General features: G+C 43.4%; 3 protein-coding genes across 10 annotated transcripts in view; 1 reads left to right on the forward strand and 2 right to left on the reverse strand.

Moving 5' to 3' along the window:
* Positions 1 to 17,900, reverse strand: part of HIRA (histone cell cycle regulator) — a 37,637-nt gene extending 19,737 nt beyond the window's left edge. For 3 of the 5 annotated variants that reach the window (XM_086623462.1, XM_086623461.1, XM_086623463.1), the window contains exons 1-10: positions 17,838 to 17,900; positions 8,742 to 8,804; positions 7,909 to 8,019; positions 7,038 to 7,128; positions 6,435 to 6,529; positions 5,493 to 5,588; positions 4,057 to 4,217; positions 2,977 to 3,144; positions 2,343 to 2,456; positions 525 to 595 (exon numbers count right to left, since the gene is read on the reverse strand). In XM_086623462.1, coding sequence (XP_086479588.1) covers positions 525 to 595; positions 2,343 to 2,456; positions 2,977 to 3,144; positions 4,057 to 4,217; positions 5,493 to 5,588; positions 6,435 to 6,529; positions 7,038 to 7,128; positions 7,909 to 8,019; positions 8,742 to 8,804; positions 17,838 to 17,874 — 1,007 coding nt within the window. In that variant the 5' untranslated portion in view covers positions 17,875 to 17,900. Of the gene's footprint in view, positions 1 to 524; positions 596 to 2,342; positions 2,457 to 2,976; positions 3,145 to 4,056; positions 4,218 to 5,249; positions 5,341 to 5,492; positions 5,589 to 6,434; positions 6,530 to 7,037; positions 7,129 to 7,908; positions 8,020 to 8,741; positions 8,805 to 17,780 lie in introns of those variants that run through there. The other 2 variants (XM_086623460.1, XM_086623464.1) reach the window with 2 other exon arrangements.
* A 585-nt stretch (positions 17,901 to 18,485) lies between these two features.
* On the forward strand, positions 18,486 to 21,349 carry MRPL40 (mitochondrial ribosomal protein L40). 3 transcript variants are annotated; one of them, XM_086623504.1, is made up of 4 exons: positions 18,486 to 18,545; positions 19,195 to 19,262; positions 20,320 to 20,475; positions 20,831 to 21,349. In XM_086623504.1, exons 1-4 carry the CDS (start codon positions 18,486 to 18,488, stop codon positions 21,138 to 21,140), a joined length of 594 nt encoding a protein of 197 aa, XP_086479630.1. In that variant the 3' UTR covers positions 21,141 to 21,349. The 3 variants fall into 3 exon arrangements, with proteins under 3 accessions (XP_086479630.1, XP_086479631.1, XP_009980555.2); XM_086623505.1 differs by having other exon boundaries at positions 18,522 to 18,556; positions 19,179 to 19,262; positions 20,831 to 21,348; XM_009982253.2 differs by lacking the exon at positions 18,486 to 18,545 and having other exon boundaries at positions 19,179 to 19,262; positions 20,831 to 21,348.
* Positions 21,350 to 21,545: 196 nt separating this feature from the next.
* On the reverse strand, positions 21,546 to 23,348 carry C19H22orf39 (chromosome 19 C22orf39 homolog). Of its 2 annotated transcripts, XM_086623631.1 has the most exons (4): positions 23,325 to 23,348; positions 23,065 to 23,232; positions 22,305 to 22,452; positions 21,546 to 21,594 (listed from the first exon to the last, which is right to left on the reverse strand). In XM_086623631.1, exons 1-3 carry the CDS (start codon positions 23,346 to 23,348, stop codon positions 22,327 to 22,329), a joined length of 318 nt encoding a protein of 105 aa, XP_086479757.1. In that variant the 3' UTR covers positions 21,546 to 21,594; positions 22,305 to 22,326. The 2 variants fall into 2 exon arrangements, with proteins under 2 accessions (XP_086479757.1, XP_086479756.1); XM_086623630.1 differs by lacking the exon at positions 21,546 to 21,594 and having other exon boundaries at positions 21,859 to 22,452.
* Between the last annotated feature and the right edge of the window lie 598 nt (positions 23,349 to 23,946).

The following is a 23,946-nucleotide window of genomic DNA, read 5'->3' on the forward strand; positions in this document are numbered from 1 at the left end:
GCACGTGTGTGTATAAATGAGTGAGTGTATGTATAAAATATTAAAAAAAAAACCAACCCACAACACTTTCTCTTTTGGTATATTGTGTCCTTAGGCATGAAGGAAAGATTGGTCTAGAAGGTTCACCTGAATTTATCTTAACTGTACAGTGCAATAACTTTTCATAGATGTAATGCACATAAAACTCACCAAGTCCACCACATCATGTTATAAAATAGACATCCCATGAAAAAAACTTCAGAGAATCGTAAGGAGGAACTCATTCCACAGGTATATTACAGCATCATGTTCTAAACACATTATGTTTTATTCCGTTTCAATGTTACACAATCTCAAGTGATCACATGGTAGTTGCTGATGTTACTACCAAAGATGTTGCAGCAGAATCAAAACCTTCAGGAATCGATTATTTGTGTTCCAACAGCTACAATCTGTACTGTTTTAAGGAATTTCCAGTTAATGTGTATATCTAAAGTTCATAGCAACATTTTGGCTTTTGTAAAACACAGCAGAAATCAACTTACCAGGAGATGTCCATGATAGACTTGTCAAACAGCTCATGTATGACAACTAAAGGTCGTTTCAGACACGTGAGCTTAAAACAGAAGAAACAACACTCAGAAATTTAGAAGTTCTACGCTACCACAGATATTACCACATTAACACTCTCTCAGAGTCTAATAATATTCACCAAACAAGACCTGGCCAGGAGACAGCTGTGTGCCTGGTGGTATATCTGAAGCACTAGTTACCCATTCCTCTACTGGCACAGAAAAGCTCTGGAGAACAGCTGACATCCAACCCTCCCCTCCCTTCGGAAATACAGACTGAATTTCTTAACCAACTTTGCCTTTACAACGCAGTCATAAAGCACTCTCCATCACTCAAAAAGTAATTCCGCAGATGCTAAAGACAGCTTCTATTCTAAGCTTTACTGAAATAAGGATGTTGCAAACTGCCAGCACAAGAGGAAGACAGAAAACGGATTAGGTTTCCATGTCCTCCCTCAGACTACTTGTCTAAGTAAGTGAAGCCTATCAAGAGCACAGGGAATTTGACTCACAATTATTCTTAAAAAAGATTCCTCTACACTTACAAATCAGCTTAGTAATAAAGAACTGAATATGAAAATTCCCAGTAACCTGTTCTAACCAGACGTTCCAAGCTCTTTAAAATTAAACCAATGGACTTAGTAGTATCTATAGGATATAGTACAACTGAAATGAAGTAGGAGAAGTCAATATGGTCTAGGATGTTTCATGCTCATAGGTTCACAGATGTAGTGTAGTGGTCATCTTCAGTAGTTATCTCCTTTATGTTTCCATAGGTCTGTGTTGTACACATAGTATACACTGTATACCTATAAAGACTGCCTATAACTTCGCATTTCTGTAATACCTAGGATAACCTCCACAGGCACCCTACATGAAATCGTAGTATAAATAGAAAGTGAAATACACTGAGAGTCATACTTTGATACGAGTATGCACTGGTAGCACTGCCAGAAACAGATTTAGTGTTATGCATTTAGTGATTGATGGATAAATAACACATTGGAATCTATAAATAGTAGATAGCAATTAGCAATTGGTGTGTTTTGGCACACATTCCCATCACAAAGCTTTACAAATCAGTTAAATTTATTCCCTGTCCTTTGCAGTTGCCAAACAACCCGTCTTGCATTTATAAATGTGAGAATAGCTACTCTTCTCTTAGCCATAATAATAATTTTAGTGTATATTTTAAAGTAAAACATAAACTAGATATTGAAGTCTTGAAACTATACTTAAAAAGCTCATTCACTTTTCGCATTCCTTTCCATAGCAAAGACAGAAGCCAGGGATTGCCAGAACAAAGCAGACAGATGAGCCATACATACACTCAGAAACAGCTATCCTACGCCTGCTCTATTCTCCTCATACCTATGAAGGCAAGACTAACAAAGCTAGACTTGGTGATTAATGGACAGGTGGGCTAAGCATGGAGAAACAGTAAAGTCTTTTTCTTAGGAGACTCACATGGAGAATAAGTAAAAGACAGAGGAAGAAAACAGGGCTGAATTATGTTTATTAACTGTGGTAATGCCTTGTTTCTCTTAGCAGTTCCTCCCCCTTACCAGGGCAACATATTCTGCCACTGGCTTCTAGCTGCTCTTGGTCTTAGAGAAATTAACAAATACCAATCCACTTCCTTCCCCTCCAGCTAATCCTGTAACAACAGAGAGAAAAAAACCTAAACGTGAATCTAAATGTAAGACCTAATGCTGCACACATGACTTTTGTGCTAAACCCCCATTATCCAAATGACCACACTAGTTCAAAGGCGGCAAAAACCCCACTTACCCAGACAGAAAGAGATCGATCCTTACTACCAACAGCACAACAGCAGTAGGGACAACTGGACTTGGTGGAGCTCCCGTTCTTTTGTTTCTTCTTGAAGATTTTTGGATTGAATTTCTGAACAAATGAGATTTTCCAGATTTTATTACAGTAATTAAATTTTAGTAGATCTGCTTTAAAAGCAAGTTTCCCACTTAAGAGTGAAAAAGAAATCTTTCATAGAAACAAAGTCCCTAACCGGACTCTATAAGAGCACTAACAAAAGCTGCATATGCTTTCTTAAGAGGCTTTCTGAATGTCTTAACAGAAATATTAATTTTACTAGCGATCAGGAATCCACTAGAAACCTAAGTCACTTTAATCAAGTCACTGAAGAGCTAACAAAGCTAGTGTTTAGCATTCCTAACATGCTCATGTACTCCCCCTTCTTATCTTGTTCATCTACGTCCAGTTCTTTCATCACAAGAGCAAACTGATTGCTTCCAACATGTAAAGTTGACGTTTTTTAATCACCACCATTCGTTTGCTTTACTAATCTTGACACCTGCCTTCACCTCTTGTCCCATTTATGCATAAATTTATCAAAAGCACATATTAGAAGTTTAACTTCAGGGATAAATTACTATCACTCACTCACCACTACTGTAACTGCCTTCCGATGCCCTACAAAGTCCATGTTGGTTTTCCATCCATCTCTCTCAATGATCTGAGCAGTAGGCCCAGAATTATTCATGGCATGGGCAGAAACAAGATAGTGACCGTCCGGTGACCAGCTAAGACGTAACACATGAGTTGTCCCTCCACACTGACAAAAAAAACAAACATACTAGAGCTTTAAAAGTGTTTGGGAAACAAAGGGTTTTTAATACAAACTAAAATTTTAGATTTAGGGAATATGATTACAAGGTAAGTTTTTTTTGTAAATATATAAGAATGACATTCCATACAATCCTCAGCACTTCAGCCATGTTTACACAGGTGATCTACTGTAACTTACAAAGCCTTTCCCAAAGGGGGAAAAAAGGAATCCAGAGAACATGTTTAAAGGAAACAATGTAAGTCTCTTTGGATACTGTACACTCAGTATTCTTCACAGTCCTAGTTAGTGACAGGGCTGCAGCACACCAACTGCTATGGGGAGACTTCAGCTTGCAACACCAGCTCACACATGAATTTAGGCATTTACAGATGAATTTAGTCTATTACAAAGAGTAATTGCACTAACCACGACGCCACAAGATCCCTGCAAAACACTCCACTCGCTAAGCACCAGCTTCTGCCCCCAGAAATTTGATCTCTTGATCAAAGTCATCCCGTAACAGCCCTGTGATGCCAGACCAAAGATCCCTCCTAAGTACTTAGTTCGTTTCTGAGAGCGGCCAATAGAAGATGCATAAGGAAGAATGTAAGAATAATGTAAACAGTGTGCCAATACTTCCTTGGAATAACCTCTCCATTTCCAGGAATTTACTTAATTGTTTACATAACCCATGTAATCCTTTGGCATCCACAACATCCAATGGCAATGCAAGTCTCAATTTAACCACGTGTGAGAAAGTAGCTCTTTTTTTCCCCCTCTTTTGAACCCGCCACCTGATAGTTTCATTGGATTCGGCACTGTTAAATTAACTAATGTTTGTGCAGAATCAGAGTTATTCTTATAATTTTTGTTCCTTCTATAGAAATTCACTTTGAATAGTCACACATTCTGAAGTACCTCGTCAAAGGGTTTTGTGATGCTGGTTTCCAACTGCCAGTCCATGGTCCGCCACACCTTCAAACTTCGATCATCAGCCTGAGAGGCAATATATTTTCCAACAGGATCCCAGGTCAGTCCTTTCACCAAGCCAGAATGCCCCTTCAGAGTGGCAAGAATTTCTGTGCACGCAAAATTGAGAACAGAGAGTAGTTACTGATAGCTCCTTTAGGACAGGAAGTTGAGGAGATCTACAAGATCTTTCTGAAACAGCATATTAATTTCCTTTCATGTACAAACAACAACATATCAACCAAGCTAGAACCTGTACTTAAGCTATAAATGATATAGAAACGTGGTAAAGAGAACTCTGGCCAGAGTAAGGGGTGCAAAACTCTTTAAAAACAAACAGATGAGAGCCAGAAGCCCAGCAGAGCCCAGCCCTTCAGAATTGCACTTTCAAGCTATGGAAAGTAGCACTTTAACTGGAACTTCAGTTAAACATTCACCCTTTCCTCTGCACCCAAAGGTTATCGCAACAAATTCAGCTTTGTGCACCAAACGTGAACTCAAAGTTGTGACTGAACAGACACACAAGCCTGGCAGATCTGGTAACCTACTTTCAGTCAATCTGTTGCTTATCAGACTGTGAGAAAAAGAGGCTGGGAAAGACTGCACAGGCTACACAGCTAGCTTGAGAGTCTACAAACTCTGATAGTGGGATTGGAAGCAACCCTAAAATAAAGGGCAGCGACTAGGCACCACACAATGGGAGTTTTAGCCTGCATCAAGTTACATGGTGAGAGGTAGTCAAACAAAGGCACAGCTAAAGCCAGTGCACTGGCTGCGCCTGGCAGCGTGGACCCTGAGAAACAGGGGCCTTGGGACTGTGAATTGCCAGCACCGCAGCAATGGGAAAAAGAAAACGACCATAAAATGTGAGACTTGAGAGCTTCTGCTACTGGGAGGCTCCTCATGTCCTCCCTTCCTCCTCTTCATCATGTCAAGTCATGCTGCTTATTAAGCAGCAGCATTTAAAATGGGGGAAATAAGACACTACCCCCCCCGGCAAAGGCAAATGAATGGAAAGTCCTGTAGGTACAGAGGCAACAGGGGAAAAAATATATCCATATACAGATTTACTATCAAGCTGAAGTTCTATTTATTTGGGATTTTGCAGAAAAGGTGAGAAAGGAAATACATGTAATAATGACCTTCATGTAAAATCAGCAGCACAACCTGAATGTAGCTGTTGTCTGCAGCAGAGTGGAATCCACTGCTCATTGCCATCCAAACTTGGAAGGAGGACTGACTCACCAGATTGCAAGCGTGTCATCTTAAAAGACAGACAACCCATTCCCACACAAAGATTTTCAGTCAGTGAAACACACCCATGGAGGGAAAAGCTTGTCACAAAGCTCTACACACTTGCACATCTGAAATGTAAGAATTCTCACCTGGAAATTTGACAGCGTTCCAGATAACAACAGTGTTATCCACACTACAAGATGCGAGCCAGGCATCATGTGGAGACCACGCTACATCCATGACATCTGTTTAAAAAAAAAAGTTTCCATATGAGACATTGATGGTAATCAGAGAATCCAAAAAACTTTTTAAAAAGAACTTGTGTGGCAGCATTTTTTCTATCATCAAGAAACGATTATCATCTCACTAGAGTGGAATGTAAGAAAGAACATAGCAACACTCACCGGGAGTGAGGCTGCCCAACTTAGAATGTTCAGTGGGGAAGAAAAAAAAAATCCAAGGCAGAGAAGGCAATGTTTAGTGATTACAGGAAGTACTAATGCCTGCATAATGTATTTTGTCTTGTTTTGAACAAAAGCAGCAGCAGCTATTGCAATGCACTGGCTTTATTCCAACACACGTGCAGTGATCAAAAGGATTTCAATTTTGATTTTAATCATAGCTCATGTCAGCATGTGGAAGATGCATTTGAAATTATCTGGTTTATTCATCTTTTGCATTGCTCTTTAGTTATTTTTTCTAAATAAACATTAATATTCTTTGGTTTACCGAAACTTTATCTTTTGCCAACCAGGAGATTACTCACTGCAAGTGTGAACATTTATTTAAATAAAACTACAGTTTAGCTTCCTTTATTCAGATTTATTTTTAAGGTAGCAAATAAAATATAAGTTTCTTAGTTGCTAATTTTTCTACTACATAATTGCTGGAAGTTACTTGTAGGGAAAAAAAAAAAAATCAGCATTTGATTATAAACAACATTTTCTTCTAGATTTTCATCCTTGCCCTTACAAGTAGTTACTGACTTGCCACCAAATGGATATGTTTTGAGCACGAAAACGTGACACTGAAAACCAATTATTTTTTCCAAATACATGCAAATTATGTTCATCCAACATCTTCTAACTTACCTCCTGAATGGCTTCTGAGAATCGAAACACACCTCCACTGCTCAACATTAGTAAGTTTGCTACTAGAACCAAACACAGTGCTAGGTCCAATGTACCTAATTAAAATAGAAACAGTTATCATCAGAACCACCTCAAGTTTTTCAAACCTATTTTGTAAAGAAAATCAGCTGCACAGTACACTTCTATTTTATAATCAGTTATTCCTGCAATGAAAACTGAAGCAAAAGTATTTTTAGAGAAACTAATTCCAGTTATTAAAAAATTAGCTTCAATAAAATGTACAATTTCTATGGATAGCAAAAAATGGTAACATTTAAGATAACGCTTCAAATCTCATCAGGAAGCTTTCTTCAAAGACAGAAGAAAACACCTCAGCTCCTCCAGAGGAGAGAGACTGCCCAGGTAGGCACACACTCCAGCCCAAGAGACAGAGAGAACAAATCTCCAACATCAGTGATGTGATGTCACAGGTGTCAGCTCCTTACACAGCAAAGCAGTGAGCTTACAGAAGGCCAGCACAGGGAAGAAACACTAAGATACGTGACAGAGTAACCTATTTGAAATAAAATAAAATAAAACTTGAGAAGGAAGAAAGATGCTTACGCAGCTCGTTTCCACACCATAATCAACTTGTCATCTCCCCCTGAAGCCAAGTAAAGTCCATTGTTTGACCATCGCACACAGTTCACACAAGCTGCAATGCAGAAAAGAAAGTCTGTAAGATGAAATATGAGAATAAGCGGTTCTGGACGAGGGACAAAGTTTACAATAAGCAAAACTTGGCAGAAGACATTTGGGATTTAAGTGTGCTTTTTCCACTCAAAGCAGTTACTCTGTCTGCTTTAGATAAATGAATTGGTACTTATCTTTCAGTAGCAGTTGAGGAACTTCTTATTTTAAAAAAACTATTCCTTATATAAAAAAACTTCACCAAAAGTAGCTCAAAAGAAGAAAGACGAATATTCACCTAACAAAAGAAGCTTCTTGTGGTAAATGACGTGTGATTAAGAGAGCAAAGAAGGAAAGATATATCTTGAAGAAAGGGGACAGCTTGTTCAGGTAACTATATTTTCAAACTTTATGTGCAATAAATCCAGAAAATTTAGAACTATAACCAAAACACTTCATATGATGTTTCCTTTATACTTATTTCTTCTCTTGCCCTCTCCTTCAGAGCTCCCCAGTTTCTCAGAACGTGCATTATCAATTACTTTGCGGCCACAGCTGCAAAAAGTTCACAGGGAGGTTCCAAGGGTATCTATTTCTCTGTACATTTTCCCACATTTTAATAACATCTTCTGCTGAATATCTATAAAAGCATATAGCCAAAGAATGAGATCACTCCACTGTATTTTATTGATTCATCACCACTGGACAAGGGATGTTTTTTGTAATTACAAACATGTAATGCTTAAGCTTTGGCAAATTACCAACAGTGAGTTAAAAAAAAATAAAAAAAAAAAATCTTTGTTACCTAAGTGATTGTCCATCTGACAAAGCATCTTGGGAATATTTTCATTCTTTTCATCTTCCTCTTTCAGGACAGGAGCCATATTCCAGATCACAACTTTCCCAGAATCCTGACCTGTAAGAGAACAAAAAGCTTCCTCTTTTAAACATGCAAAAAAGCTTTTCAACTGAATTTCAGTTTCAGAACAGATGCTAAAATTTAGGCATTACTGCAATGGAAGCTTCGGAAACATTTGAATATAGACACTATGCTGATATAATTACACTGAGTCAGGAGTGGTTTTATTTTTCTTGAAGCTATTAAAGTTATACAGCCTTGTTCAAAAATCCAACTACAAGGATGAACTATTTATAATAAAATTGTATTTTAAAAGAGAAAAGATACATTCAAATCCTAAATTGCAATTATTGTAGCCAATATAGTTATTTGCTATTGTAATCCAAATACGATTTTTGCACGTATTTCTTGAGCTACTCCATTTATATAATTGGATTTTTTTGTACCAATAGCTCTACTATTTAGCAGGTCAAAAAGCCCAACTTCACATTCAGTTCCTCTTCAAATAAAAAAGAAACTTGGCCAGTACGGTCAAAACTCAATTATTGCAGCTACTATCTCAATGATGTCCCAGAGGATGAGTACATCAGAAAACGTACCCCTGCCTTCTGCAGTAACGACAGCACTTTCCGATATATTTTAATGACTTCTGTCTCTAAGAAACAGATAATTATGTAAGTGATGTCTTTTTCAAAGGGTCAAACTGATTAAAGTCTTATGAAGGCACAAGATTACTATTACAGACCCAAATTCTACCTTCTATCAGTATGCAGACATACCTTGTCCTCCTGTTGCAAACTTGGTCCCATCTGGGTGAATGTCCACTGAAAATATTGGCTTTCCTGGAATTAGAGAACAAGCAGCAACATAGTGAATTGTTTTACAGTCAAGAGAATGCAGTAACGCCAAAAGAACACAACTCTTCTGGTTGGTGAATAACTTTCTTCTTCTAAAAGCTACAGTTGTAAGAATTACAGCCGACTACAAGGGATGAAAGCAACCTGATGGCAGAAACGATGGCCTATTAAAAGTGTATATGGAAGTTATCGTGCCATAACAAACCAGGGACAACTAAGGATACTTAACCCAGCAGGATATGCCAAATGCCTCAAAGCAAAGTAATACCACAAAGCAAGCGCCAACGAGGCAAAACTGTATTTGAGTAAGGGATTTCTTCCAGGTTTCTACAGTTCATTAGCTGATGACCTGGAGCAAGTTTTGTTTTGGTTTGTTTTTTTTAAATCCTCCCCAATCTCAGACTGCATCTGTTGGTCGCACAATTACCTGTCTCAAATTTGAATTCTGTTGTTATGAAGTGCTTCTACTTTAAGCTTCCATATAGAGAAAGGAAGACTAACCAACTCTAACATTACTCTTAAATCTTTCCATTCTCCATATGCTACATTTTTTAGAAGAAAACTAAGTTTTCATAAAACAAAGCCTGTAACAAATAACTAACTTAGTTGGGGAACAGCTTTGGGAACCAGACAACCCTCACTCTCAGCCTGTTCTGCTCCGACCACTGGATCACACACACTCTCCTATACGTTCACAATTCTTTTAACCTTTGCAGGAGGAGAAGGAAGAGGGGAAAAGTAAACTTGCTGCCTTTCAACGATGCTCAAAGATCTACCAATAAGGATTACTTGAAGGATTACACATGTGATTTCCACATTCAAGTAATTTTCGGTAGTAGTTCGAACTCTTTCAAACTGGAATGCTTCTGCAAGCAAGACCACACACATGCCAGCATAAAATAAGGCAATTTATTGTAACAGCCAAAAGAACTAGCACCCACCATGCCAAGATTATTCAATAAATCTCCTATGTAAGTCAATTCTTGCACTGTATCTTCATGATATATAAAGACATAAATGATAAAACCTGGAGAATTTATCCACCGATAGGTTTTATGTTGCAACTTAGCATCTGAATTCCTTGATACTAAACTGCTAACAAACCTCTCATTTAAATATCCAGTATCTCTTACTTTATGAGGGATATTTTGTTTCATGTCAACTTTTATTTTCTTTACATTGAGTTTTTTTAAGGTTTATTTTATTTGGATTTATATTCTAAATCTGACATGTGATTCTTCTCAAAATTTTTACAGGCAGCCAAGTAAAGACCTTAAGCATAGTAAGACAGCATTCAACTTACATTCCTTCCAAGTCTTTCAGACCACATAAAACACAGAAGCTGAGACTTAGCTGTGGCTTTTCTTCAGATTATTGTGCCTGATTCTATCTTTTATTCTCTTACCTTGAACGCAACAAACAGGGCTAAACTGAATATTTGGAGAAGCACAGGCAAGCGGCAAATATTTATTTTGTCCTTCCCAAGATGTGGAAGTTCCCTTAAATTAAACCAGTGCATCATGTGAAATAGTTTAACCCACTGACACCTACGGAAAGAGGTCATTCTGTAGCCCTTACGGGTGGAAGAGGTCACCTTTTCAATCTGCATCAACAGTCTCGGGCAAGGAGATTTACTATACTCTCAAATTTGCCATTAGACATGAAGAGGAGAGTGCTCCTTCCAGGAAGCCAGTTATCAGAGACTTCTGAATTGTACTGACCTGGCTCATTTTGCCTATGTACCATTTGCATCAACAGGGAACAGTTCCCCAGCAAGTCAGAAGGAACGGTAACCTCTAACACAAGGGCATCAACAATCAGGAGGAATGACTTCCAGAGCCAGCATGGCACCTACGAAGAAGGCTTCAGAGCTTAGGTGGATTGTAGTTTAACAATACTATATTTAAAATTGGTTTAATAGATGCAGCTGTTTCATACAGGAAGACTTGTTCTTCCTCTACTCCAATTGCACCACTCTTCTTTCTCAAAAGTCTGCATTAAACAGTAGCTGTGACCAAAGCACGCACTGCTAAGCTTGTCTGACAGACACACTGGCTTCTCATTACTCGGGCAAAACAAATACACTACACATGCTGAAAAATTGTGAAATAAGTCATTGCATCTGTTGCTTCACAAAAATTACAGATGTGATGTAACTTTATTTTCCTTTACTAGATGTTAAAACTGTCACAGCATCTCCAACTTCTGCCTCATCTTAAGAGCACAACTCTATATGAGCAGTAATATCAGCTCTCTTTCTCCTTCTGGACAAAGGTTTTGCACAGATCCACAAATGGGGTTGATGAAATTTAGCACATTATTTTACTTATAGAGCCAGAGGTAACTTAGCTACAAGTTTAACATAAAAGCTTAAAATTTGCCACATCACACTAGGGAAAACGTCCACCTAGCCCAGTACTCTGTGTTCAGAAACCAGCACTAGATACCTCCCCAGGGATCTGTACAATGGTAAGCACGCAATGCTTCTTCCTAGGATAATCTTCTGGCTCCAAAAATTTCCAACTCTGACTTCTTAAATCAGAGGCTTTCAACAGACTTTTCTTCTATAAATTCAATCGGTCATTTCTCAGATCCATAATTAACACCAATAGCCCCTAACACAAAAAGATCCACAGCTCCGCCATGAACTCTGTGAAGAACCACCAGCTTCATGTACCCTGCGCCTGCTACCTGTTACTTCAACATCCCTTAACTCTTCTACAGAATTGTGAACAAAAATCACTTGACACTCACCCCTTTTCTGCTGCTCACAACTCTACACGCATTCATCATGTCTCCACAGCAAGTCCTCCCACTCCCAGCCCAAAGAGTCCTACTCTACTCGGTCATTCCTTGTACAAAAGCTGCCTCACACTTTTGATCATTCCGGTCACTCCTCTATCAGCCTCTTCAAGTTCTCCTGTATTTTATGACATGGAAGGCAACTGACATTGAAGGCTGTTCAACTGCAAATGATCCATGTATTTATACAGTAGAATAATGTTTTCTTTTTAGTTCTTTTCCTAGCATAAATTTGGGTTTTGATCTCATGAGCACTAAATAGATATTTTCATAAATTATTATAATCCCAAAACCTCAGACCTCAATGGAAGTCATCAGGTCATAGGGTGCTATTTTATACAGGAAGTTTAAAAAGGGTACAGACTTTGCACTCAGGAAAGGCGGCAGTGATAAATGAAGTCCTCAACAACAAATCAAATTTCCTACGTGGCTTAACTACAATCCAGGAAGGGATCTTACTCCACAGATAACTAATCATACTCAATGATCCACCCATTAACTCAGGGTTTTCCACAGAATTTGCTGACAAGCTTGAAGCACAATGACTTGTGAACACTGAGGTCCATCAAATTAATCTCCTATAAGAGCCAAGTAAATATTGTTTTCATCTGACAGATAATTCCCAATAAATTGGACTAGTTTCATACGTCTCAATCTCACCAGCAACGTCCATATGCATCCAGTGGGTAACTTTTAAATACATGCTTCTCCCTAGAAACATTAGTTTACTAAATCAAATTCCAGACTTCTCAGTTTGTATAGATAAGAGTCTCCCATTTTCCATATACAGGAAGTCTGTCAAACTACACCCAGCCTCAACCTGTCACACCCTCTTCTTAACAGACATTCTGCATTAATCAAAATACAAATAGCAACTGCAAAATGCCATGTCATTCCGGCCCAGCAGAATACTTACAAGTCAACCTAGACAAAACACTATTTACAGATCAGTTTGGATTTTATTTCAAATGGCTTTGGATATTATTCCAAGAGCTGGGGGTAATATAATTAAACATGGACTTTCCAGTTGTTTAGAGCCCACAGCTTTCAGTTGACAACACTTTCACTGTGCTCTTCAACTATAAGTTGAAGTAATTTTGTTAGTGGAAGAAAGCATAAACTTAAGCTGATAAGAACAAACCAAAGAGGGAAGCAACTACTTATGAACCAGTCCAGGACCGCAGGGCATCAGAATTTCATTCCTAGCGCTGGCTGCAATGACCTGTTGGTGAAGCCAAGTGTAGCAGCAGCCCCATTTGGATGCTGACAGGAAACAGTAACTACTGGATACAGGAACCTGAGTTTCTGCCACCTCAGCTAAAAAGATCATTCGCATCCATGTTTCAGGCAGGAGTAGAGCTACCGCGTGTTTCAGCACCAGGAAGAGTAGTGACTCGCAGTGGTGTAATCCAGACTAGAAAGCACCTAATTTGGACCTTTTCACCAGTCCTCAGAGAGGAGTTGCAGCTTTACTATTTACTAGAAAGCAGCATATCGATGGCACAAACAAATTCAGTTCCTATTTGGCACAAACACTGCATGAAGTTTCAAGACAGTTTCGTCACATGCTCATATTCACAAGTACAGAAATAGGTGAAACACACGTGGAATCGGCAGCAGCACGTTCAAAGTTTCAACGTTCACAGTAAGAGGCATTTGAACACCAGTGCACCAGCTTGGAAAGGGGAATCTTCCCAGTGTTCTGCTCCAGAGCCAGACGTGCTTTTCTTGGCTATTGAGAAACATGGGGCTTGTCATGATTAAATTAGATTACTCAGACTTAGAAAAAGGCATCACTAGTAAAACTATATATTATGAACGTATATTCACTCTTTCACAATCTAAAAGGAATTTCTTTATGTTTTTAATAAGTTTGCTCTCTACACTTCTATGTCTATCTCCTAAAATACAAAACAAGTTCAATAATCATTAGATCTTTGCCTAAATAAACCAAGACTTATATTTGCTTCCAGTTTTATCAATCTAGAGATGTCAAATGACTTAAAAAAAAAAAAGAAAGAAAAAGAAAAAGAAAGAACAGACTCACAGGACCAACAAAGTCATTACCAAGGTGCTCTTTCCTCCAGGGTACCATTATCAAGGGAACACCATTTACAGTGTAACTGTCACAGGTTAAAGCTGTAAGACTTGTTCCATACTACCTGTGGTTTATAAACTGATCACAGATACTGGGTTTTTCCTCACTTCCTTCATTTTCTCAAAATAATGGAGAAGGAGCCATTATCTGATAGCAACTGCTTCCTTCCCTGGGTCCGTCTCTTTATCAGGTTACATTGTTAGATCTTGTCAAAACCAGTCAAAAGGCACAAGGTCCCTGTTTCAAAGTGACTGAATGCTTTCCCGTGCTCCTAATGGGAGATGTGTTGAATTTCCTAACAGTCATCATGCATCAAAACAAAATGCAAGTGATTCTTAAGCAGTAACATTAAAATCTAAAATAGTGTGGTTTAAGACATTTTGCCCTCATGCAATAATTTCTAAGAAAAATAAATTCAAATTATTGAAGCTCCCAGCATCACATTGCACGAGGAAGCAAACCAGGTTCTTTAAAAACAGAACACCTTAAGACAGACCAGATGTCCTGTTGTATTATTTGTTTAAAGAACCCAAATATACATTATGCACTTGAAGACACATTGATAATGAGGCAAGCTTGGAACAAAGAGTTCCAAGTAAGCTACTTCAAACTCAAGGAGAAGGACACATCTTTAAAAAATACACCCGTTGAAGAAAAAAGGAATTTTAAATATTGCCTAGTTTTTCTTTGTTATTTAACTTTAGGCAATAACCAATGAAATATAAAGACATTTTAATGTGAATTTCTACCACAATATGAATGAGTTTCTATTCATTTTGCTTCCAGCCCATCTGACACGTAACATCCAACATGACTCACAAATCAATTCAAATATTTACATTCCACCACTACAGCTTGGAGAGATAATAAACTCCGTGCCTATGTTTAAACAAAAGCAGGGTCCAATTTCTACAAGTTGTTATACATGAACAGCACCTTGGGGTTTGCACGGGTTTCTCGGAACAGCAAGGGACCTCCTTCCCTGCAGGGCTCAGCGTTTGCCTGCATTAGCCATCTTTAAGCACCAGGGCTCTCAAAGCCTTGTGTCAAATAAGTACATACAACTGCTGGATGTGTGATGCATCTTTGTGGAGGTACTGAATGGAAAACTGCGAAGAAGAAGCAAATCCTACCATCTATATCTCACAGTCATCCGTTCCTGCCCCCACCATTAGATTGCACTTTTCAATGTCCATTCTTGCTCTAAGGCAAAGAAACATGGGAGAGAACACCACAACAATAATGAGAATTTCATGCAAAATCTAATAAACACACATTAAGAGTGTGAAAAGCTTATGGAAAATGCATCTGAAGAGGAAATATTTCCAGTAAGTACTCAGATAAAGCGAAATTAAGAACTCCAAGACAAAAACCTGCAGAGTCAAAACGTGTTAAAGTGCTTTTACCGTAAACGCTCAGCGTCTCGGCTGAGCAGCATACGATTCCCAGGTGTATCGAATTTCCCTGCTACAACACTAACTTCTAACATCTATTATCTCATGGAGAATGTATGCCTGTAAACATCGTTAAACTCATTCTAGTCTGCTCAGTAAGGTACAAATCCCAAAACTGAGTGGGGAGAGGGAAAGGCTGGAATGACAGCACCTTGATCTGGTGTGCGGAAGAGCCAGTCTTGCTACCAGGACTCTTGCTCACAAACCAACAACAGCGAAGCAGCCTCTTGTGTCCATGGGGAAAACAAAAGGAGTGAAAATTATCACAGTGAGTCTCTAGTACACACAGTATAAATTATCTTTACCCTGTTTCTGGAGAGGTTGCAGAGCAAATACATAGGCCCATTAAGAGCGATGGAGACTTCTTGCATGCAGCAATGCCTGCAGGATCCGGAACACAGGTACATTAAAAAACACCAACTGAACTCACCAGTTTTATCCTGCACTCCTTGCCCCAAAGCTAAGAACACGTGAATGTTATTCAGTCCTGTATATGTTAGCAGACCTTAAAGCATTTTACAAATGAAGTCAGTGATGATCGTCTGTTTTGCAGGTGGCTAAACTATGACAAAGTGACTTGTCCAAACTCATCCCAGCAGGACAGCAGCAGAAATAGGAATAAAATCTGGGACTATGGAGACCTTGTGTAATGCATTATCCACTAGGTAAAGCATCACAGGGCTTTATAAACAGAGCTTCGCTGCAAACTGCTTGGCTGAAGACTGTTTTCTGCAATTCACAAATTGATACCAAAATGGTTAAATGTTTTTGAAATTGCTACAGATTTCAAATATGTACTCATACTAAAAGGTGCACTCATTAAAGAAATAAGAAAAGAAGTTACAGATCTAATCTCTGTGACCTGCAAAGACTTAGGCCGAAAGTTTTTGTTCAGCTGCTTGTAAGCGTGCTCCCACCAAGGAACCAGAGAGGCACAGGACAGCCTGCCCACAGGCAGACAGAGATTAAGATGTAAGTGCCACATTTGTTTAGATTAACCAGGCAGAAATGTAAAAAAATGCGTCATATAAAGTACTTCCACATTTCTTCAGTTCACTACAACCTTCATTCACAGGCTAGGTCCATCTGCTGACTCTAGGGCCCCTGGAGAGTAGGTCAAAGATGCATGTGAACTGCAACTCAAGGCTTAAGTTATTGTTCTTGAAACCTGCAGCATGGTAACAAAGACAACGACATCCACAAAAAGGCAGCTGTAAAGTTGCATCTACAGTTTCTAACTCAAAGCACACTTTTCCAGCTTGAATAAGCTGGTTTCCAGCTTGGTTTTATTCCAGGTAATAATCAGTTAGATGAGTCCAACTATTGACATTTATACCAGGGTATGAAATTTGCAGTTGAAATAAAGCTGTACGCACGAATTTGAGGACAAAACTTGCATAAACAGAAGCGAGGTCTTCACGTGAGACTTCTCACTGCTTCGCCAGAGGAAGTACAGGTATCACTCCAGAAATCTATCATAGGTGGTGTAAATACGTAACACTGATACTATACTGTACTTGCCACACTAGGAAAGTATAGAGCTTTCTGTCGATATCGACACTTCATTCTGAAAGCGTTTTAGCTCACAAATCTCTACAAAAATCACCAGAACAGTGGCAGACAGGATACCATACACATTCAAGGAGTTCTTTTGAAAGTACTGTCGGAAGAATCCTTTCCCTTCATGGCTAAGGACAGCACAGATGACCAGTGCTGCACCTGATTACACTTGAAGTCTTTGATATTGAACTTGACTCAGTAAGGGGAGACCACCACGGTCCACGTTGAGCAAAAGAGAGGTGGCAGTCCTGCAGCCATCGAGGTACCCCTGGGGATGGACGGACGTCCCCAGGACGTCCCCAGGGGTACCTCGATGGCTGCAGGACCGCCTCCTTTCTCTCTTTTGCACTGACTACACTTGATTCAAACCATCCTTCTCCACTTTCACAACCATGAAGTTGCCCAACGTTCGTACCCGGCAGGTCAAAGCAGCTCAGCCTTCAGCTCCCAGCGCTTCCCCCCTCCCCGCAGAGCCCGCGCCCCCGCTCTCCCCCAGCGAACACGCGCTTCGCCAGACGAGAACCGTCCCAGCGGCCGCCACCGACAGCTCCAGCGCCGCTGCACCCTTCAGCCATCTTCCGGAGGACGGGCTCCGGCCGAGCCCGCTCCCCGCACGAGCTGCCTTTTGGAAATCGCACTTCTCTAGAAATCCCGGTTTCGTTTTCGTCCCTCCAGCCCGCCGCCTCCGCACGAGCCCACCGGGACGCCCGGGGGGATGCGAAGGTGCCGCTCCCCGCTCCCACCGCCGCCCGCCCAGAGGCACCTGCCCGCCGCCGCCCCGCGTACGCGCCGGCTGCTCCCCGGAGCGGCGGGGCCCCGAGCACGCCACGGCCGCCCCGCGGGGAGCAAACGGCCGCCCCGGCGGCTGCCAGACGGCGGTTACAAACGGCCCGGCGGCCTCAGCCGCCGTCCCCAGCTCCCCCCGGGCCGCCCCTCGCCCGCCTTCAAACTCGCCCCACGCACGTGCCGCACCCCGCCGCCTCCCCCCACCCGCTCCCCGGGCCGGCCCCCACCCGCGGCCCGCTCTCCCCCGGTGCCTCACCGCACCTGCCCGCCCGGCCCCGCGGCACCTGCTGCCCGGCGGCGCGGCCGGCCGGCCCTCACCATTGTGGTTGACCCAGGTCGGCTTCAGGAGCTTCATTGTTTCCCGCCCGGGTCCCCCGCCGGCCTCCGCCCTCGGGACCCCAGGGCGGCTCCGCCCGGGCTGCCTCCGCGGCCGAGCGAGCGGCGGAGCTCAGTGGCCGCCGGCCACCATGGGCCCCCGCCGCGCGCCGCTCTGCCCGCCCCCTCCGCCGGCCGGAGCCGCCTCAGCGCCGCTCCATGCCCCGGCGCCGCCCGTGCCGCAGCCCCCGCCGCCCGGCCGCATCCCCCGCTCGGCTCCCGGCGGCTCCCGGCAACGCCGGAACTCGGCGCCTGGCAACCGCCTAACCGGCCCGGCGGGAAACAGCCGCCCGCGAGCCCCGGCGTTCCCCCGCCTCGGCCGGCGGGGGGCGAGATCCCGCGAGGCGCCGCCGCCCCGCCTCCAGGGCGGGAGCTGCCGGGCGGGCGGGCGCCCTCTGCCGGGCGGCGCGGGGCGACGGCGGCGGGGCGGGGCGCGGGCGGGGCCGTCCCGTCCCTCGGGCCTCGCGGCGGGACCGGGCTGCAGCAGCGCGGCGAGTCCCGGGGGAACGTTTGTGAGCCGGAACGGGGGACGCGGGAGCTGGGGCGCGGCCGGCGGGGAGTGCGGCGCACTGCTCGCGCCGTCAGGGAGCCATGTTGGCGGCGGCAGCGGCGGCGCGGGCGCTCCGCGGTGCCCGGGCAGCGCCGGGCGGCGTCCGGCTCAGGTAAGGCCGGGGCGGTTTTCCAGATCCGTCCGTTGTGGCCGCCTTGCCCCGGGCCCGCGGGGAGCGAGCCCAGCGAAGCGCCCCGTGCTCGGGGTTCCCGCCTCTCCCGATGAGCCCCGGACCTGGTCCCCTTTCCCGGGGCTCCCGCGGCGGCCCGGGCCTGCGCCCCGAGCTCGGGAGCGGGATGTGGTGCGTGCGGGCCTCGTTCCGCGCCGCGAGAGGCCGGTGTGCGGCACGCGGCGAGATTTGAGGAACGGCATCTCTTCTCCCAATTTGAACGGAGGTGGCTTTATTTCTCCAAAATCAGCGCTTCAAAGGGGCCGTTATCAGAGTTCAAGATTAAAATTTCTCTAACCTAGTAACAGACTTAAAAACCGTATCTGCTTTACCCCTCGGTACCCTGTGGATTCCCAACACTGAACAGCCCAAATTTTGGGGTTCGCTACCTTGCCGAAGAGGTTGAGGTGACCCCCTCTGTATGCTGACATGAATTAAGTAGTCAAAGATGATTCAAAACTCCATCATTGTAATTTATGACTAATAAATAGTTCTCATATTTTGCAGAATCGATGTCATCAAAGTCAGTTTCTCCTCATGCTTTGTGTTCCTTTTCCTTCTAAAGTTCTTGGCTGCCCCAGACAGTTCCGTTCCGAGGAAGTCATTGGCAGACTTCGCTGCTGGCATTCAGGGCATCTCTCCCGATGAGGTGAGTGCAGCTACCATGGAGTAACACAGAAGTGTTTTCATCCTTAGGGGAACACAAATTTTCTCAAGTCCAAATTAACTTTTAGCTATAAATGTTTGCTTTTAAGTCACTATATGTAGAAGCAGTTGAGAACTGTTAGCCTCTTGAGGAGAGTCTAATGGTAACCTGTACAATTACTGCTTTATGCTTGTTTGTAGTTGAATTTGCTTCCTCAGCCACAGAATGCAGTTGGAGGTGTTCGGATTTACACTGTGCTTCAGAATTCCCTTTTGAGCAGCAATGGAAATGAAAGCCTAGCTGAATTGAAAATATTTTACTGTAGCGGTAAAGTGGTATATATACCACTAAAGTGTTACAGACAGCCCACACTTATGTATACGTTACATCTTGATATCCGTCGTGTTTTACTTTGATGCAACTAGATTTACAATGTCCTAGTAGCTATGAGGTACCATCAGAGAGACTGTTTCACACCATAGAGGTTGTTTGTTCGCTCTGCAAGGCAGGATCAATGTCCCACAGATCCACTGTGAGAATTAGTTTGTGTTTGTGGAGCATGCCATATGTTATCTTGGGTATACTGGATCTGTGTGAAGAAGTACAAGAAGACAGTAACATCTGCACCTTGAATTTTGTTCCAAACGTGGTAATTTTAAAAGCATGTCAAAAAGCACCCTCTTCTTTAATGTGCGATGACAGGAATATTTGCAGATAAACCTTTTACTTGCTCTGCTGCACTCTGAACTAGTGCAAAACAATTCCAATTCAACTTTTGTAGGACTTCCTCAGATCATTTTGATGTTCAGCACAAAATTGGAGGTTGCTTTTCTCAGGCAAGTATGCTTCTGTCTGCAGAAAATCTCACAAGACGTATCACTGTCTCCTGGAAATTATATTACTTGAATAAAGCTAATGGCTGGAACTTCTATTAGAGACCAAACTATGCAATGGGAAGGAACAGTCCTTAAAATTCTAAGTAAAGTAGCAGTCAAAGTTGCTGGTGTTGAATTAAATGACAAGGCATCTTCTTTCATTCACATAACTATTTCCCTTGCAGAGCACAACCAAAGAAGAAGAAGAAAGTGGATGTAAAGAGAGAGCAAGCACAGAAGGATCGTATGAAAAAGAAGATTAAAAAGTTGGAAAAAGCTGCCCCAGAAATGGTTCCAATTGAGGATTTTACAACGCCACTTAAGTACTCGGACAGCAACAGGTAAGCAAGACTGTTTCACCATGTGCTTGCCTTCATGGTAGAAACATTTCTGATTTCTTTCTCTGCAAAACTGCAGTATAATGCCAGCCTTGGTATAAAACCTTATCTAATTATCTACAAAAATGTGGAAAGCAAATTTTATTTGCTTGTGCTAAAAGCAGTGAAAAAATAGTAACAGGAATTTCCTGTTGGACTGACTGTGGAAAACTTCACGGACATTTCATAAATGAAATGTATTGTCCAGTTTTTTTTGGCTGGTAGTGGGTTGTTGTGTTGTTGTTTTTTTAAAAAAAATAAATTGCTCTTTGGAGTGCAGGCTATTTCTCTATTACAATGTTATCTCATTCTTTATCAGGGTGCGAAGTCTTCCCCCTCTGTCATTTGAGGAGACTGAAAGAAGAGTTTTACTTATGAAAAAGTGGTGTTTGTTTAAGCAGAAACAAGATCAGGCAGAAAAGAAAGCAATTCAGACCCTTGTAGAAGCTCAACAAGAGGCACTCAAGGAACTGCGCCTTGAATCCGAGGAGCTGTATCAGGCAGCAATCAGACGAGACGAGGGGCTTCTCCCCTTTGAGAGAGACGGACCTAATTATACCCCACCACTCCCCGGTTATGATCCTCCTGAAGGAAAATGTGTTGATATCACCAAAGTGTATACACAGTGATGGAGGAGTTTCTTCATCTGGCATGAGCTACTCAGCTGACTGAAGGAGGAAAGAATGGAGTAAGAATAAGCAATTCCTTCTGCAGGTTAAAATACTTGTAGGTGTGTGACTGTAAAAAAACAGATATTAATGAAGTATCTGTTTGTTTAGGTTTTTTAAATGACTATCTAGGTAGTAAGACACCCAATAAAACTACACTACCTTACGCTTGTACCATGCTAGAAGAAGACAAAAAGAGTAGTATTTCAGATTATTTTGTCTTTCTGGGCTTATATCTCTCATCGCTCCATACACTCACAAGCAGCATTCTTCTGTTGTGCATAAACCATAACTCAGAAGATTTCTATGCTATGAGGAAAGAATGTCACAGTCATCACATCAGAGTCTGCACTGTAAGGGAGGTAGCAGCTATTTACTGCCTTTCTTTTCAGACTTCCGTGAAGTACTTTTCCATCTAAGACAGAAAACAGATGGAAAACATACTGTGACAAAGCCAAAGTTATTTTATATCGCCATGTAACAACTGTAACTTTTAACTAAGTTTCTAAGGGTTTGCCCTAAAACAAAACAGATGTCTCTTCATTCATTTAAACCTTTATTTTTGAAGTAATTTCGAATGCTGCCATCAACACACACCACCATTCGAAAGCAGTTCCACAAAGGGGCAGGGGTGCAGTTTCAGGGTCTGCGACATCATCCCAGTATGTGAGAAGCTCTTAATCCATGACAATCGTGAACCTGGGAAATGCCCTTTAAATGCCAGTGGTTGTGATTGTCCTGAACTGGCAGGCAGGAGTCCCAGCTTGCTTTTGTTTTCCCATCTGGCAGGCCTCAGGTGGGTACCTTGTTCCAAAAGCGCACAACACTGGCTGGTAGGGAAAGAGGTCCTCATCTAGCAAGAGGAGCTGGATCCCGTATGCACTAATTTGGGAGTCGTCTGCTGAGATGAAATCCTAAAGTCTAAGACAGTACTAAGAGACAAGAATCAAACTAAGCACCTCACTTCTCTATTTTAAAAATACTGTGTGTTTAAACAAAGTCTCAGTACTTTTGAATGAGTACTAAAATATTGCAGGGCAGAGGTAAAGTTGTACAACTTCAAGACGACATGGAAGAAAAAACACCAACACAGCATAGTTCTGCACTGTGTATTACATTACTGACCAAACACAGCAAAACAGTCTTGCTAATTTGGTTTGTCTTGGTCAAGTGGAAGATACCATTCAGGTGGTGGGCTCTTCCTGAGTGTCCACACTGGAGCATATTTCTGTTTTTCCGTAACTCGAGCTCTTTCACTCTTGCACAAAGCTTCCTGAAATATAGGAAAAAAATATTACCTCAATAGTGTTGGATGTTCCAGTCTTACAGAGCTTATTTCCTGCTGTAACCATTTGAGATAAAATGAGAAACAGAAATTTATCACACTTAAGGAGAAGTGCTGAGTGCCATGAAAGCCAGGGTACAAGCTTTTAACTATGTCACATCTATATTTTGCCCCTTGCTCCTCCATGATGAAGAAAACTGCTTATGGTGCTACCCTTGTCCTAGCTGGTTGAAAGGATGAGTTATGCTGCAGCCTGTGCTGAAGGGCTCTCATCCTTCCATGCTGATGGGGCTGTAGCCAGGAGCATTCCTGGACACCCCGGGAATACTTTTCCCCTGTAACGTGGCAGCTTTCCATAGTAGGAATGGAACATGAGAGTAACTGAAAGCAAGAGCTTTTCCAGCAGCACACTGACAATGCTCCCGCTGGATGTCAAGACCCTCTCACCCACCTCCACCCCAAGCAGACACCTGCTTGTCCAACCCCTCCCCGTCGTGTAACCGCTCACCCCCGAGCACCGGCCTGCGGAGCCCCGCGCGGGAAAGCGACCGCGGCTCGCTCCCGCGGCGGGAGGAGGCAGGCGGAGGGCGCGGGCTGTACCTGCGCGGCGGCGGCGCGGCCCCTCTCCCAGGCCCGGCAGGCCTCGTAGTCGTCCCGCCAGCGGCCACAGGCCGGCAGCTCCCCGTGCGCGTAGTAGTGGTGGAAGGCGTGCCGCAGCCCGCGGCAGTGCTTCCACTCCCACCAGTAGTCCTCGCACGACCGCGGCGGCTGCGGGCGGACAGAGAGGCCGGGGGCTGAGCAGCGCCGCCGCCCCGGCCCGCCGCCCGCAGCCCCCGCCGCCCACAGCCCGCCCCGCTCACCCGCCAGCTCCCGCCGGCCGCCATGCTGCGCCCGCCCGCAGACCCGCCCCGCCACCAATCCCCGCCGTGCTTTGCGGGGAGACCCGACGGCCCAGCCAATGGCGAGGGGCGGCACAAATGGGCTGCCTCGCCGCCCCGCCCCCGGGCCTGCGAGCCAATGGTTGGCTGGAGGGAGGGGGCGGGGCTCTCCGGACGGCACGTGACCCGCACCGCCCCCAACACCGGGACTCACCGCCCGCAACCCGCCGGTTGCCGCGGGGGCACAGCCGGGGCAGTGCGGAGACACGAGGCTTTGGTTCTCCTTAGAAATCACCACACCGGGACACGCACACTGGTCACCAAGGAACCTTTACTCGGCCTTTCAGGAGGGAGCACAGAGTTTCACCCGGGTACCCAGCTGACGGCCCAACGACGACACGCCGGCGCTCGGGAGGACGCGCAGGTTATTGCTGACACCGCTTTTCCAAAGCGCGGGACGCCGGAGCTTTGTGCTCCCTCACCGGCACCAGGCAGAGAAGCTGGATCTCGCCTCTCCCTACATATGGCATTAGATTGCTACAGTATGTTACTGTATCAGAACTATTAAAGGGCATGTTATTAATTATAAATATAAAAAGCAATT

The sequence above is a fragment of the Tauraco erythrolophus genome, chromosome 19, assembly GCF_009769465.1.
Source record: "Tauraco erythrolophus isolate bTauEry1 chromosome 19, bTauEry1.pri, whole genome shotgun sequence".
In the NCBI taxonomy this organism is placed as follows: domain Eukaryota; kingdom Metazoa; phylum Chordata; class Aves; order Musophagiformes; family Musophagidae; genus Tauraco; species Tauraco erythrolophus.

Coding starts and splice junctions, on each gene's coding strand:
- C19H22orf39 (XM_086623631.1), bottom strand. CDS start 23,348: ATGGCGGCCGGCGGGAGCTGGCGG. Junction 23,233..23,324: donor CGGCCGGCGGGAGCTGGCGG/GTGAGCGGGGCG, acceptor GTCCGCCCGCAG/CCGCCGCGGTCGTGCGAGGA. Junction 22,453..23,064: donor GCCGCGCCGCCGCCGCGCAG/GTACAGCCCGCG, acceptor CCTATATTTCAG/GAAGCTTTGTGCAAGAGTGA.
- MRPL40 (XM_086623504.1), top strand. CDS start 18,486: ATGTTGGCGGCGGCAGCGGCGGCGCGGGCGCTCCGCGGTGCCCGGGCA. Junction 18,546..19,194: donor CCCGGGCAGCGCCGGGCGGC/GTCCGGCTCAGG, acceptor TGGCTGCCCCAG/ACAGTTCCGTTCCGAGGAAG. Junction 19,263..20,319: donor AGGGCATCTCTCCCGATGAG/GTGAGTGCAGCT, acceptor TTTCCCTTGCAG/AGCACAACCAAAGAAGAAGA.